Source organism: Barbus barbus, assembly GCF_936440315.1.
Source record: "Barbus barbus genome assembly, chromosome: 2".
NCBI lineage: Eukaryota > Metazoa > Chordata > Actinopteri > Cypriniformes > Cyprinidae > Barbus > Barbus barbus.
The window spans coordinates 40,617,510-40,633,683 of NC_136730.1; the positions used below are offsets into that span (position 1 = coordinate 40,617,510).

Consider the following 16,174-nt stretch of genomic DNA (forward strand, 5'->3'; position numbering starts at 1 on the left):
CAGCTTTAATTGTATGCAGGTTTTATTGAATGACAACGTTAATTCATTTCACAGACAAACACGCAAATAAAATAGATCCCATTTACAAATATATAATTGCATAAAAAGTTATCCTATACCACAGCTTGAGACATCCTTGACATAAATGTATAATAGATATAACGCTACCTTCAATGCCCTTATTTTTTTCCCTGTACAAAAATAGCTCTATCTCTGTAAGTAGTATAAAGTAATATAAAACAATTAAATAGTAATATCTTTGACCATTTTTTTTTCTTCAAATATACATATACTTGCAATAAAAAATGAAATAGATTGCACATATCTCTATAATAACAACAACAATGTTCAAGTAAGTTAGAATACAATCCTCGTGGACTGGCACAGACAGTTCACATAATCAAAAGCATTCATCCAGCTTACAGTGTCCAAAAATGTGATTCCAAATTAGAAACACCTTCATTGGCATTTTAAAAGTCTCTCTGTGTGTTCCTTTCCAGATTCATGAATCTTTCCCCATTGAATCGACTTGAAGTCCAAAGACTTTCTGACACAGTCACTGGACAGGAACAGCTAAACTAGGGGCTGTAATCCCACCGACTGGTTCACCAGGAGGGCAGTCCATTTGTCCCAGGAGAGGAGGTTCTGCTTTTCCCTGAGGCCAGTCCACTTCAGTGCAACGATCTCTTGCTCATATCCAAGGCACACTTTTTCAGCTTCTCCATCTGCGTCCCCACTTGTTTTCAACAGCTGCTGTTGTTTCTGCGCTTCTCTTTGCTGATTTCTCTTCCGAGGATAGCCTTCAGAAGGCAAGATTGCTCTTCCAGCCCCTGTGCTTGGAAAAGAATGCGCTGGAGAACTCTTGGCAGGTGTCTGAGGCATTTCTATAATTTCATAGTTGGCCGGCGAGCCTCTGTCGCCGCGTCCCCGAGCGCTCCCACCCCGTCCGCTCACGTCCGTCTGAGTAGTGCTTCCAGCTTGTGCAGCCGCGATTGAGAGTTTGAGCTGCTCCACACCGTCCGCAGCCTGCTGCCCTCCTGTCGCAGTGTCATTACTTTCTCTGGAACGGACCTTCGCCGCCGGCCGTACCCGAAGGGATTGATCTTGTCAGCAGGTGCATTCCCGATCTTCAGCTTGTTGTTGAGGTCATGGAGACGGTGTGCCAGCACATGCACCGTGCAGGTGCCAAGCGAGCAGCCCGCTCTCCTGGACTGGTTGATGGAGTTCTTGGAGCGTTTTGTCCTAATGCTGATGTCAGTGCTGGAAAGGCAGACAAGGGAAGAGGACATTAATGCCTGCCCGGAGTTCCTGAGCAATTGCTTTTGGCTTGCAGCCTTAGTTTAACGTTCCTGGGCTGACAAGTTTGTACTCCAACTTCATCATGTGAAACCACACTTAACTTAACACTTAACTAAGAAAACAATTACATAATTTACAGCTGCTAATGCTTGGTAATTCTTACCTGGAATGTGGCCTTAAATTGTCTTTGACATCGTCCGGTCTGACAAACTGGCTGTTGTCTAAAGTCCTCAGTGCAGCAAGGCTCAAATTCCTTTTCGATCTCTGCAGCCGAACACTAAGTATCAAGAAGAGGAAACATGTTTGTTAGAAACTTTCCAACCAATTCTAAGCATGAATAAAAGCCTGAAATCAAATCAACACAGCAGCTTACCTTCTTTTCAGGTCATGTTTTGCACTGTCCACACCGGGTGCAACGGTGGCCAGCAGGCAGCAGCAGAAGATTGACTGCAGTATCAGTTGCATCGTGACTGAAATCTTGAAGGAAAAAGCAAATTAATCATCTGTTAGATATCAGTTTTGAAAGAAATTCAGCTGAAACCTCCAATCACCTGCATGCAACTCCCCTACTCTGTGCCAACCATGCTTTGCTCACGCTTGCACAAGAGTCCAAAATCCAAGCTATTTACACTCATTATGCATTTATTTACAAAGTCAAGCTGATGTTGCACTTTCTATGAATAAGTAAACTTGCAACAATGCTTCAGTTCCCTGATAAGCAGTAAAAGGGACAATGATGTATAAAACTGTTTTTTTTTTACAAAACAGGCTGTCCTTAACATCAGTACCTAATTTAAAAAGTCACTCAAATTCCCTTCAAATCCGACTAAGGTTTTGCCTAACAGACAGAAGCAAGTTCCCTGGCTTGGAGATGCAAAAAAAGGGCTCAGTTTCTTATATAACTACAGATAACCTGTGCATATGAGCCTTGACCTAACAGAAAGACATAAGCTTCCTTTAAAAATGCATACCTGTGTTGAAGTACTCTTGGGTTGGCTTCAGAAGTCTGTGTAGAAAGTAATCCAGAGATGTTTCACTTGCTCTTAGTGCTGTGGCAGCGGTGATACTCTGCTTATAGTCTGACTCTCCACAGCAGGCGTAAGTGCATTTATACTGCAGGGAGATGGGAGGGGCAAGTAACACACTCTCTCATCCCAGCTCTTCATTTCTGTAGTTCAGGGTGGCCACCTCAGTTAGAGCACGAACGAGAATAAGAAAACGAAACTGGGGATATTGATGGGTTCTGAAATAACTTAATGGATTGTATCAGAGTTTCTGGGAATAATAAGCAACCGACAATCTGGGGAAGTCTTTGAAAAATCCCAACGTTACAATGAATTTAGTTTCTTCTATTACATTGCTCATGATTTTTTGGGGGTACAACTGCTATCTGTGTCAGACAAAGACAGAAAGACAAATCTTTAAATTCTTGGACATGAATATTCTGCATAAAAAATAATGGCCAATGCATTAATTTGGATTTAAACAAAAGTATATGTCATTTTTAGCACTCCAAAAAGATCAAATAAAACTAGTATGAGAGATTTATTTATACACCTGTCAGGTTTTCTATGTAAGAGGTAAGACTCTCTATTTCTGGATGTGTAAACACTGATAACGGTACATTTACAGTTTTGGGAGAATGCCTACTGACCTTCAACTAGTTTGTAAATGTTTTCCCCCTCGCTTTAGACTAAATCAAATTCAATTCTTCTGATAAAATAATTACTAAAATTAATTTGTATAATTTTTCATAGAACAGCCAACATTTATTTCACAAAAAAAATGTAATTAGATCATGTTAATTACTGTGCAACCCTGGTATATCCTTATATGGGAAGTCAAAGATTGCACAACATTCACTCACGGACACCATCCAGTTGTTTGCCTCTCAGCCCATATATGGTAAATAATGTTTGCTAAATCAATATGTCATAGCCATCACAAGGGTTGTTGATATTTGATGAAGTATGATGAGGGAACCCACAGATGCAGGTGGGAAACAGGTCTACCTGTGTGTTATATGCTCAGGACTGCTACAGTTACAAATGAGTCACTGATGTCACACCCTGATGTCATGATGAGTTTTCATCTCTATGTTGGCAATTTCATACTGTTGTTGGTTTGGGGTGATCATGTATAAACAGACGAAAAATAGTCAGACATTTGAAAACAGACATTCCTTGAGAGTCTCATTTAGTTCACTACCATTATATCACATGGTATTTTTGGTAGTACCTTGTTAAAAACAATATTACATGAATACGGTAATCATTCAGTAACACTGTATACATCAAAGTATAATTTAAAGTATCAGCATATGTATATCTAGCAGAGTTGTACATTTGTAAAGGTTATGCAGCATTATTATTATTATTTGTACAGACAAGCTAAAGAACTTGTTTATTCTGATTATCATTATAATTCAGTAATAAATGTAACTAACTTGTAACTTTGTATCTTTTGCAAAGATGAATTGGCTTTTAGGCACTTAATTTGGGGAAAGAATATATAAATTTATCGAGAATAAAGAATATAAATCAACTATATGCTTATTTTAGTTTTTCATTGACTAATGGCTGGTCAATTACAAAAACACATACACTGAATTAAAATTTTAGTATTATTTGTGAGGGTCTGTTGTAACAAATATTATATAATATTATGGACTTTTTTCACTGTTATGAGCTAATATGAACAGTGCCATATTCAACAGTTTCCTGCTGCATAAATGAGATTTCATATGGTCCATGTGTTACCCTTGATAACAATGATAGCTGGTATTACTTGTTTACTAACTGCATGATGTATGTCCAAGCTGAGCAAAAAATAAAAAGTGTTCAACGCTGTTTATTATTAGGATATCACATATTGTATGAAATATTACTCATATATCATCACAAATTCAAATTTGGTGCATCACGAATCTATTTACTAGTCATACTTTTGCATAGTCCACGGTACTACTAACTCACGAAATAAATAAACAGTAAATAATTTTGCATTATTGCATCGCTGTCGGTGAATGCAGGACCCACGCCCATGAACGGACCGCGCATGCGCACTGGCTCCCTCTGTGTCAAACATGGCTGTGCTTTTGAAGGAAAAATGCTGAATTGTGTTGCAGAATTTCGCCAAAAGAGGAAACCATGGCTAGACTGGCTGATTATTTCACAGTAGTGGGATACGACCCGGATAAGGCTGGTGAGTCGCTGTGTTTGTGAGTAGAGGAGTGTTGTGATTTATTTAGGCCGTTAGCAACAACTGTTACTGCAAAACTGCTGCTGCTGTGCTTCAAGAGATTAATATAAGGATTTCACTTGTTATTTTCGGTACCAAGAGGAAGTATGAGTCGGTTTTAGCAGGGGATATCTCTGTTTGTTGCTGTTTGGGTTTATGAATAAGTAGCTAGTACGCATTTGTCTAAATGGGAGTTTTAAAAGAAAGCTAGGATGGATGCTATTGTTTCATATACATGGTTCAAGCGAGTGTTTTCACAATAGCATGCCGTATAATGTGTTTTTGTTTGACGTACGAGTGTTTTAGCACCACTCACTGAGTAAATCTCAGCACACACCTCTTGTGTTTGTCGCGTGACTCATGCGGGTCACACGCATTGATCTCTAAATGGCGATTTAAGCATTGATTTCCACATTTAGCCGTGAGGCTCGGGTCTGTAGAGAGGGAACCGGTGCTCTCTGTATGTGTGTGCGCTTTCATACGGATCTGCCGGAGAGCTCTTCCTGTGTTGTGGAAAGCGGATGCAGAGGAAACAGGACTTTACGGCTGTGTGGAGACTGCAGGTGCTCCACGCTGCTCTCATTTACAGCTCATGAGCGTGTTTACATGCCGAAGGAAGCAGCAGGTCATCTCAAAAGCGCACGTATGCACACAAAACCATGCTGTTCAGTATCCCTTATATTACACTCATTTAACTATCAAAAGAAAGTGAGGGAAATCAATTCTTGCACGTCTTTCCATTTAACAAAGAAATGCCAAAGTGTTGAAAAACACATCTAAAGAATTTTATGGCATGTAAACATGATCAAAACTTTACTGAAAAACCGGTTTGACTTATTCTACTACATGCTTTCTGCCCACTAATTGGTTCCTACCTTTTAGCAAGTAAAAATAACTTGATTCTAAAAACGTCTGCTTTCAGGTCATGGCACACTTTATATTGTAAGACTCTCTCAAGTCACAAGTGATTATGAAGTTTTAATATGGTCCACCAGGCTTTTGAGGAACAATTGTTTGTCCATCTCTCTTTTCATTGAACCTCCACATTCAAAACCACAAAGCTTTGATCATAAACCTTTTAAATATCTTACTAATTATATGCAATTTGTGTACGTTGTTAAAGAGTTGTTAATTGATTTCCAGTACAAGCTATTACTTTATGGACTGGACATAAAAGTCATGCACCAAACGCTATATTTGTCTCAAGTTTGGGCTTATGAATAAAAGAGATGTTTTGTTTTCCCCTCATTGAGTGTGAACTCCATATTCATTATTCAGAGACAGAAGGATCTTACATTTATCTCACATCTCCATCAGTGGGAGGTGGAGGAGCTGACTAAATTCTGGTGCACATTGTTTTCCCTTGTCTTTATGCGATTGTTGCTTGTCAGATTGTACGGTGTTGCATAAAAACAGAGACAGACTTTGCAACATCAACGTTGTTTTGCGTCAGACTGTAGTACACTCTAGCTGAGACTGTGGTCATGATTGACTGCATTTGTTTTTGGACTTAAGTGGCTGTGCAAAATAGGTCATGGACTGCTCATACTGTGTTTCAGCAGGAGCAAACACTAATGAGGTATTTATTCTGTGCACACAGACATGCTATTATCCAAAATGTTACCAGAACCCTTCTCTTTCAGAGACTCAAAAACAGCTGTCATATTGCTGATTCTTTCCATCCAGAGTGACAAAAGTTTAAAGGGTTACTCCACCCCAAAATGAAAATGTTGTCATTAATCACTTACCCCAATGTCGTTCCAAACCCGTAAAAGCTTTGCTGTTCTGTGTCAGCCGCACTTCACGGATACGCTGTTTTCATTAAAATCAAAGCGTAAACAAACATAGAAGACGTATCTGTGTGGTGCAGCTGACACAGACCAGCATACGCTGTTTGCGTTCAGCGGATACTCTCCAAAACGGCGCTATGCTGACACAGAGGAGTCGAATTGTTGAATAAAGTGGGTTTTTTTTGGCGTACAAAAAGTATTCTCGTAGCTTCATTACGTTACGGTTGAACCACTGATGGCAGATGGACTATTTTGACTTTCATACTTTTCTGGGCCTTGGCAGTGTTAATTGTTTGGCAGTCAATGGGACAGTCACAAGCCTCCTGGTTTTCATCCAAAATATCTTAAATTGTGTTCCAAAGATGAACGAAGCTTTTATTGGTTTGGAACGACATGGGGATTAATGACAAAATTCTCATTTTGGGGTAGAGTAACCTTTTAATTGTTGGGTCAGTCTCCTTTAAGAAGTTGCTCTCATGGTTTGTTTAAAGCCACAGAGGAACAATGAGTAGTTTCATTCTCACTCGTAGAGGTTTTTACACTCTGAGAGCAGTTCACACTCATTTTAGATTATATATGGTCCAAACAGACTGTAAGGTGAACTGAACCCTTTTAAAATGACTTAAGTGTTCAGCACAAATGAAGGCTTGAGGATCCATGCAAACTTGCATGCTAGCTATGATGATAAATTATATGTAGTTCAATATATAGCCGACTTTCGAGGCCAGAGAAAACTATGATGCATCAACATTCTGACAGCCGAAAATATTTTGTTGAAACCATTTTGGACAGCCAAAATCATTGTTTCAAACGCTCACATTTAGGCTAGTTAGTGCTTCTCCGATGGCACGTTTGGACTCTGTCAGTGTCTATTTTATGCACACAATGTGGATAAACTACAACGGGTAAACATGTCCGCTGTGTGGATGCTAGAGCTGGGTTGACGATGTTGTTTTCCTTAAATCTAAGTGTTTTTGTAAAGTCCATGTCTCAATGAAAACACCTATACCCATAAATTCTTTAATTGTGAGCTGAACTCCAGCCTGTGTCTTCTCTGAATAGACAACTGTTTGTTTTGAAGGAGTCTTGGTGGTGTTGCAGTGTCTTTCTTAGCAATTATAAGCATCCATAGAGTTCAAATGAGTGAGGCCTTTCTTTCAGTAGTATAAAAAGACCCTGACTTGCTTCTACTGAGGGCATCAGATAAGCTGGCTTTCCTCCCGGCTTCAGTCTTTAAGGGCTGATCTAGCTGAATCATCTCTGTCACTCGTGGCATATGAATAGGTGAGCAGCGTCCCCTGTTTCAGCTCATACAGATATCCAGTGCATAAATGGTTGTGTTGTGCTGGGGAACTCAGTGTTCCTGACGTCTGTGGGGGATAGCGTGAATTCACACATCATCCTCACTGGAACAGCTGGAAATTTTATCCCCTTTAGATCAAGATAATAAATGAGAAGGCATCGCACATTCCTAATTTAGAAGAACTGCGCAGAGATGCCTTTCTCATGTTATTGAAGTAAATGATGATATTTGTATGTTTTTATGTGTATTTAATGTAAAATATGTTTTTTATTCAATTTCCATTGAAATTGGCAGCGGGACAAGTAAAAATCTACCTGACAGCAGAAACAATTCTTGATCAGTCTTGATTTTTTTTTTAAATACTTATCGTGGTTTTATAAAAATAATTCACCCCAAAATTAAAACCCTGTCACCGTTTACTCACTCTCACATTGTTTCGAACCTATGACTTTCTGTATGCCCTGTGTCAAAATGGACTCCACTGACTATCGTTGTATAACAAAAACATTGTTGAAAATATCTTCTTTAGTGTTCCACAGAAGAAGCCCAAGTTCCAAGTTGTTTAGAGAGAGTTCTGAGGTATTTGTCTTCTTGGCGAGTGTGATTTTTGTTGAATGTGATTCAATCGTGGTTCCATGTGATTGAGTTATTTGGACATGTCTAATTTTAGTTGAGCTTACTCAGTTTGCTTTAGTTCGTCCTAAATTAAATATTTCAGTAGAATCACTTTCCATACAAGTTCAGCCAAAGTGTTATAAAAACATACTAGCAAGTTAAATTGTCTTTACATACGTGACCCTGGATCACAAAACCAGTCATAAGGGTCAAGTTTTCGAAATTGAGATTTATACATAGTCTGAAAGCTGAATAAATAAGCTTTTCATTGATGTATGGTTTGTTAGGGCAATATTTGGCCGAGATGCAACTATTTGAATATCTGAAATCTGAGGGTGCAAAAAAATCGAAATATTGATAAAATCGATAAAATGAAGTTCTTAGCAATGCATATTACTAATCAAAAATTAGGTTTTGATGTATTTACAGTAGGAAATCTACGAAGTATCTTCATGGAACATGATCTTTACTTAATATCCTAATGATTTTTGGCATAAAAGAAAAATCGATAATTTTGACCCATACAGTGTATTTTTGGCTATTGCTACAAATATACCCCAGCGACTTAAGACTGCTTTTGTGGTCCAGGGTCACATATATGATATTCGATATTGGCAGTCTAACCATGGCTCTGTTAATATCCTAGCACTCCCATTGGAGTTGCTTTTTTATTAAAGTAACTTGAATTCTTTTTAGCAGGTCCTCAACCCAAGCACATGCGCCACACTTCCTCACCACAATGCAACTTGCCCAAAGACATCAACATCTTAAAATACAGTACCAACAGAATTGAACATTAGACATGGACAAGTCTCCCTATTTTCTCATCTTGCTTAAAAAATGCATGAAATTATATTTTAACATTTTCTCTCCCCATAGTCAGCCCTGTGCAAAGCATGATGGGAAGTGTAAAATGTATTTTGAGCTACATGAAACATGCTCTTTCAAAATGAAAACATTGAGTTAAACCAGAAAGTAACAGGCCAGTTTAACATGATGCAATTCAAACAGCATCCAATGACCATATTATTAGCTATAAATTATGCTGCTGTATAAAGGACAAAAAATAGTCATTGGCAAACAAAAACCTTTTGGTGCATCATCATAAATTGAGTGGTATCTTGCAGATTTTGTTTTCTTTACAAGATCCTGTATTGATTGAGCCTGCATGCTGAAAAATGAATTACATAATGTAAGTAAAACCTGGTGTGGGACACTAAATATATCATGAACAAAACAGAGTGTTTTTAAGCATTTCCATGTGCAGATGTTTGTGTGATCTCTGTTTTTTTTTATACACGACAGATGTGAATCATTGGGAATAGAGGCATGTGGTATGGACCTTAATGTTGGAGATTTCTTCAGTTTCTGATGAGGTCCATGGATTGGAGTCTTGCAACAATTAGCTGTTGGTGTTAGTGGATGAGCAATGTTTTCTTGGCATTATCAGTCAGTTTATTTTGAACGTCTGTAATGTCTAAATGAATGTCTAAAGATTAGTCTTTTTAAGAAGTAGGCTGCTTTCCAAAATGGTCCACACGAATGTGATTTACACATTAGCAAGATTCTGACTCATGTTCAGTTTTAATTTCGAAACTTTCAAAATATTTAGTTTTTCAACACGATATGTCTTTTGTTTAAAAGTTTTCAGTTTAATATTCTATAAATATACAAAATTAAGTATTGAATAATTTCAGTAGGCATACAGTACAGTGAAACCCCTGTTTAGACATGTTGGCTAAGAAAATTGAGACCCCCCCCCCAAAAAACGTTTGTTTTAAATTTAGTATGTCACAATGTTTATATGTATTTGCTCTGAAATGGCATAAAAAGATGCAAAACAGCAGTGTTTATGAAATTAAAATTCTGTCATTATTTAGTGAGTAAATGACCAGATTTAAATTTTTGGGTGAACTATCACTTTAATTCAGATGTAAATGCTTTACATTGTTTATATTTGTACTAAAACTTAACATATGATAAATGCTGCATGAGTACACTGATGATGCAGTTGCAAATGAATCATTAGCCCTTTGCACTCACAGACTTCACTGGTAAATTACCGAAAAGCGATCATGTGTGAACAGGCCCTTTTTAAAAATACCAGTAAATTTATCAGTGAGAGAAGTTTTAACATAAGCAGTAAATGGCCGGAATCATGCTTACTGTGTGTGAACGCAGAATGAAGATTACCGGTATGAGCACGTACAAGTTTAGAAGAAGTGACGTAAGATGTCTACTCCGGGCCAATCCAGAGCCGCTGAAATTCAAAATTCAATGGTTCTGGGTCAGTTATAACATTCTGACGTAGATGATGTATTTACTCCATGCTGTGTAGTCCAGTTTGAAGTGGTGTAATGTGATGTCTCTGGGCCAAAAGCAGTGCATGAATGTGAACGTTTGACAGAAAAATGAAATCATCAACAAAAACACTGATCGTGAATACCCCTCCATGTTTACAAACACAACACCGGGAGGCGCAGCCGTTAAGATGTCATTTCTGAATAATCATGTCATAGAATTTACCTGTATTTGAAATGGATGTGTGAATGGTGCTTTACTGGAAAAAGACGGAACGCCGTTGCCTTTGTGAACAGTGCATTTTACAATTTATTGGTATTACTGTGTGAAAGGGGCAGTGTTTTGATTCAACTGGATTTATTTAAAGTTTAAGCACACAGCTATATATTGACCAGCTTAATAAATTGATTGATATTTGTTCATTTTTGGAATATCCACATCTGTGAAGTCAGTTTCCCTTTGTATCAGTTTTGTCAACATTTAATAAACATTCTAAAAATAAACAGTGATTTGTGGCTAAATATTTTAGTGTTCAAGTGTTAATTTAGCTTTAGAACTTTTTATGTTCGAAGATCTATTTTCCATCAAAATTTGTCATTCGGCTCACCGAATCGAAAGTTAACAAAGTTCGGGAGGAGCGCATCAGATACTTAGCCTAATTAACACAGGAGGTTCGCACTCAAGTTAATCAATGCACGGATGTAACATAAACATGAAACACACAACACTATCATACTTTTTATTTTTAATTTACAAACATGCTTATTACATTTCAAATTTGCGCCTAACATATCTGTACATACTGAATTGTCTATTTTGTATATTGTGTTTGTGCTATTTGACGCATTGTCCATTTTTGCATATTTGTAGATTATTTATTTTATTTTTAATTTTCTATTTTTTTACTATCTGTGTCCTGTTGCTGTCATTCTGTCGCACTGTGGAGCTACTGTCACTAAAACAAATTCCTCGTATATGCAAACATACCTGGCAATAAAGCTAATTCTGATTCTGATGCTGGGGTCGACAATATAATTGGCCCGGTGGCCCGGACGTACTTTTAAAACCGTCAGGGCCACCAGATCGCTCCAACCACTAGCCCGGTGGGGCCAGTAAAAATAATGCCTCGATTAAAAAAAGTCTAATTTCACATTAATTACCTGTGGTTCTGTGTTTTGATTTCTGTTAAATCGTCTCGGTAACCACCGCTAACACGTTACGTGATCCCGACCGCCTTACAGATGCAGCGGCTTATGCGCTCCGTCTGCACCGCCTTGCTCGCTCCCGCGGTCACGCGCGCAAACTGCACACTGCTGCTCAGCACCTACCTATAGCTACTATTAAGCTATAGGCTACATGTTTCTGAAACCCCCATCACTTGGCCAAACGCCGGGTAAAAAAGAGAAGGCAAGGAAGAGAAAATCACCAGAGGAATTGAGGGAAAGCGAAAGGGAATACGAAAAGAAAAGGCAGAGAAAGTTTCAGCCCCAGTGGCGAGACCGCTGGAATTGGCTGGGCTTAGGGGTGTGCGATATGATGATTTTTGATCGTGGACGATAAAAATGTCTCCACCATCTGCTTTTGAATAAATATCGTAGTATCGTGCTACAGCACACATTCTGTCAAATACAGTTCTGGTGCCTCCGTCTCTATTTACTGTACAACACGACATACAGCAGTAGAGTTACTCTGACAGGACACTGCACTTATTCGCGATCGCAAAAGTACATTATTTGCACACAAGCCTTGCTGGTTAAATGTTTAATTCGCGCGCTGGTCTGACGTGCGCGTTTTCTGAGTGCATACACCTGAAGCACGCGCACTAAAAAGCCTGTCTAACAGTGCCTGATTACTCAACTAACTTATCTTTTGCGCTAATACTGTCAAAACACACAATGTTTACATACAGACTGAGTTGGTTATGTCTAAAATGAAAGTAAATAGTTAAGAGAGAAACGGATGCGTGCCTGTATATTAGATGCGTGCAGCTCTTAAAGGGACAGGACACTAAACATGCTGTCGACTGTCATTAAAGGGATAGTTCACCCTAAAATTAAATTTCTGTCATTATTTACTCACTCACATGTTGTCGCAAACCACTATTAATTTCTTGTGCTCAACCCAAAAAAAGATATTTTGAAGAATGAGGGTAACCAAACAGTTGCTGGTCTACACTGACTTTGATAGCAGGAAAGAAAAATCCTATGGAAGTCACTGAGGACCAGCAACTGATTGGTTTTCCACCTTCTTCAAAATAGCATTTATGTTCAGCAGGAGAAAAAAACAACTTTTGAGTAAATGATGGTATAAAAATAAAACATTATGACACAATTGACAGATGACAGAATATTAATATTTGGGGGAACTATTCATTTAACGTTAACAAAACAACAAAACGCAAAGAGAAAAATCACTCACTATTCTTGACTGAAAAACTTTAATACAGTTGCTTTAGGAATCAGTCTATGTAGTGTTTTATTTTTATATTTGTTCATTCAATTTCATTGAATGCTCTGCTAAATACACCTATTGTACCTGAAAATAAAGCACTGTTTGTTTTATTTGTATATTATGTGTATTTGTAATGTGTATCTTTTGTTCTTATTTTTTAATAAGAAAGATAGAATGATGACAAAGATTTTTATCTTCGCCCACTTTGGCCTAAATATCTGCCATGTCTTTTTTTTGTTTTTTGTTACCTTGAAAGGCTTTGTCTTTCTAGTTTGGCTGTAATGCTCAGACAACTTGTAAAACCAACATGACAAAGAATCGTGATAAAATCGTGAATCGTGATATTTCTAAAAAAAATCGTGATATGATATTTTTCCCATATCGCCCACCCCTAGCTGGGCTATGATCAAGAAAAAAAAAAGGTTTACTGTGACCTCTGCAGATCAATGCCCACATATGCAGACAAGTAAGTTAGAGAAAAGTTAACGTGTATGAAACCTATGGTATGAACATAATATAATGAATTGCTGTGTGACTACGGAGAATGAATCCTATGCAATAGGTTTATTTGCACTTGTTTCATGTTTTTGCAGTTTTGCTGCACTTTGCACTAAACCTACCTTAAAAAAAATAATTGTTATTCATGTTGTTCAAGCAAACTGTTCTTTTTCGTGATTATTGGGATCAATACCCGACGCGTTGACCTGGGCCAGTGAACTTCAAAAGACACTGGCCCGGAGGGCCAGTGGCAAATTTCCCTTATTGTCTACCCCTGTGATAAATACAGCTGACATACCTATTAATTTGACGGTCAGTCAGCATCCCTCCACCACCCCTTCTCCACTCAAGAGGTATCACTAGAGTTCTCACCACACTATGGGGGGGGGGGATCTGGGTTCGGGCCATTCCTTCCTTGGGACAGCACGCCAACTACGCATTACTATACTCGCCAAATACGCATGACCTTACTCGTGCTAAATAGATGTAAGTGTGAACTCATGAAATTTGTGTTTGGAGAATTATGTTTTCACGACTGGCTATTTGTCATTAAAAGACAAGCATCGTCCAGTTGGGACACTCCTCATTTTTATGTCTGTTTTGTTATTGTTATCTGCTTCCTGCTTTGATTTCCTCTTAAACGAAAGAGTCAATTCCTGGCAAAATCACAAATACGTGCGAAGTCTATGCTAACATTACTAGCGTAAATGAGTGTCTTGTGGTTAGATATGACACTTCTGATGTACAGAGGAAATGTTTTGCTGCCACTAGACAGTGGAAAACCCAATTGGCAGACCATATAAATCTTTGAAGTTTTATTACGACTGATCTCATTTTAACACCTCTATTAACGTTTTATGGATAATAGGATGTTGATTTCAGGACTGGTTGTTTCATGGAAAGATAAGGTGAGTGAATATTGCATAGTTACTTCCTGGTTGTAGATAAGCCAGCTCAGTCATTTCCGGTCAAGTGTACCGTGGCGTAAGAGGAGCGTCCTTTGCTCGGTTTCTCTACATAATCCATTCATAATTAGGAGAAAAGTTTTGTTTGTCTAATATGACCAAACGTCCACGTATTCAGTTTCAGGGATGACAAATGCGATTGGTAAATGTACGCGAGGGAATCCGTTAAATCATGCCGCGAGTCCTTGCTATGATTGACAGTGGCAACCGAATGAATCATCTGATGAGCCGATGTTAAAATAAAGCTGTGCATTAAGTGATTCAGTCTAAATTCAGACTAACAGAACTACAGGTCTGTGTTGGATAAAACTTAAACGATGCAGCCTAGTTATTAAATTAAATCTAAACATTTCAAAATATTGAATGCATTATTTATTTGTTATACCAACTTATTTAATTTGTATTTGACTATATAGCCTAGGTATTGAAATAATTCAGCATTATAGGTTGTGACTTTGTGACTTCCTGCACTTGCTATACTTTATACTTCATTGCGACAAAGTTCTAAATTATTTATAAATATTTATATAAAAATATTTATTTTATAATCAATGGCAGCTGCAGCCAATGATTGATCCTGTAGCCTATTGCCATCTCCTGGTTATAAAGGTAATTAAATTTTCATCTTAAAAAGTCTATTTTTCACCGAGAACACGTTTTTAGCATATTTCTTCGACATGAAGAAATATGCTAAAAACGTGTTCTCGGTGAAAAATAGACTTTTTAAGATGCCCCCATTTCTTCATGAATGGGGATTTCACCGTAGAGTTGAGAAATAATAAATGCTTTAAAATTTCATAAGATTTTAAAAATGTGTTCATGGCTATGAAGGTAAGATATTGATATTATCAACAATACCATTACAATATCCTTTAAGAGATTAGCCTAACTGCCTAAACCGTTACGATAGTGTTTATTTGTCAGCATTTAAATGTACAGTTATACTTACGTGGGTACTTTCCTGGGATTACCAGACTCTGCATATAAAATGATATGTTCTTTAATAACATGAAACTGTGTGTTAATTCGGCAATCATTATTTACGGTGTTGCAATTATTTTGTTTCTCAGTTTATGATAAGAATGAGGCAGGAGAGGTTTCTGTGAGAGTCTTTACCTATATATAGCACATATAAAATGAGCTTCACCGGACGATTACTAGCTGGCTTATCTTTATCCGGAAGTTAGCGCTCCGTGCATATGGTCAATTGTATCATAGACGTTTTGTTTTGGTCTCTTCAACTAGGTTGCTTTGCAATGGAGATTGCAGTTTTGGCCTAGATCATTCGGATTCTCCATTAAGATGTTTATTATAGCAGATGAAATGTGCTTGACAGAAAAAATTAATGCAAATGTCTTCAAAGTTCTTTGAAAATGGAAAAACAAAGATGATTGAATTTGTCAAATGATTCGCCTGCTTTAAACAGCTCTTTGTTTCTCACCGAAGCTGGTGAAAGGTTACACTGATGAACTGTTGATAAACTTGGATTGATCACTTTCACTTTCTTGATAAGTGATAATATGGAAATATCTGAAGCGGTTTGGATGACCTCTACCCCAACTCTCTGACATTGTTAACCGTGTTTTATTCTATGCAATTTTGTTTAACCGATTGTAATAAGAAGTCACAATACGCTCATCAACAAGAGCTTGAGGATCTTTGATGCTGAACTGCTTTGCACCTTTGTTCAGAGCACCCGGTGGTGTGGTTGA

The 16,174-nt window shown here is 37.8% G+C and overlaps 2 protein-coding genes across 3 annotated transcripts in view; one reads left to right on the forward strand and one right to left on the reverse strand.

Annotated features, from left to right (window-relative positions):
- LOC306879349 (pro-adrenomedullin-like) lies at positions 1 to 2,387 on the reverse strand. Its single transcript, XM_079432202.1, has 4 exons — positions 2,271 to 2,387; positions 1,673 to 1,776; positions 1,463 to 1,576; positions 1 to 1,260 (listed from the first exon to the last, which is right to left on the reverse strand). The coding sequence occupies exons 2-4, from the start codon at positions 1,762 to 1,764 to the stop codon at positions 951 to 953; spliced, it is 516 nt and encodes a 171-aa protein (XP_079288328.1). The 5' UTR covers positions 1,765 to 1,776; positions 2,271 to 2,387; the 3' UTR covers positions 1 to 950.
- Positions 2,388 to 4,347: 1,960 nt separating this feature from the next.
- Positions 4,348 to 16,174, forward strand: part of LOC306887262 (myotubularin-related protein 13-like) — a 145,351-nt gene continuing 133,524 nt past the window's right edge. For both annotated transcript variants that reach the window (XM_079444880.1, XM_079444881.1), the window contains exon 1: positions 4,348 to 4,503. In XM_079444880.1, the coding sequence (XP_079301006.1) occupies positions 4,449 to 4,503 (55 nt within the window). In that variant the 5' untranslated portion in view covers positions 4,348 to 4,448. The remainder of the gene's footprint in view (positions 4,504 to 16,174) is intronic.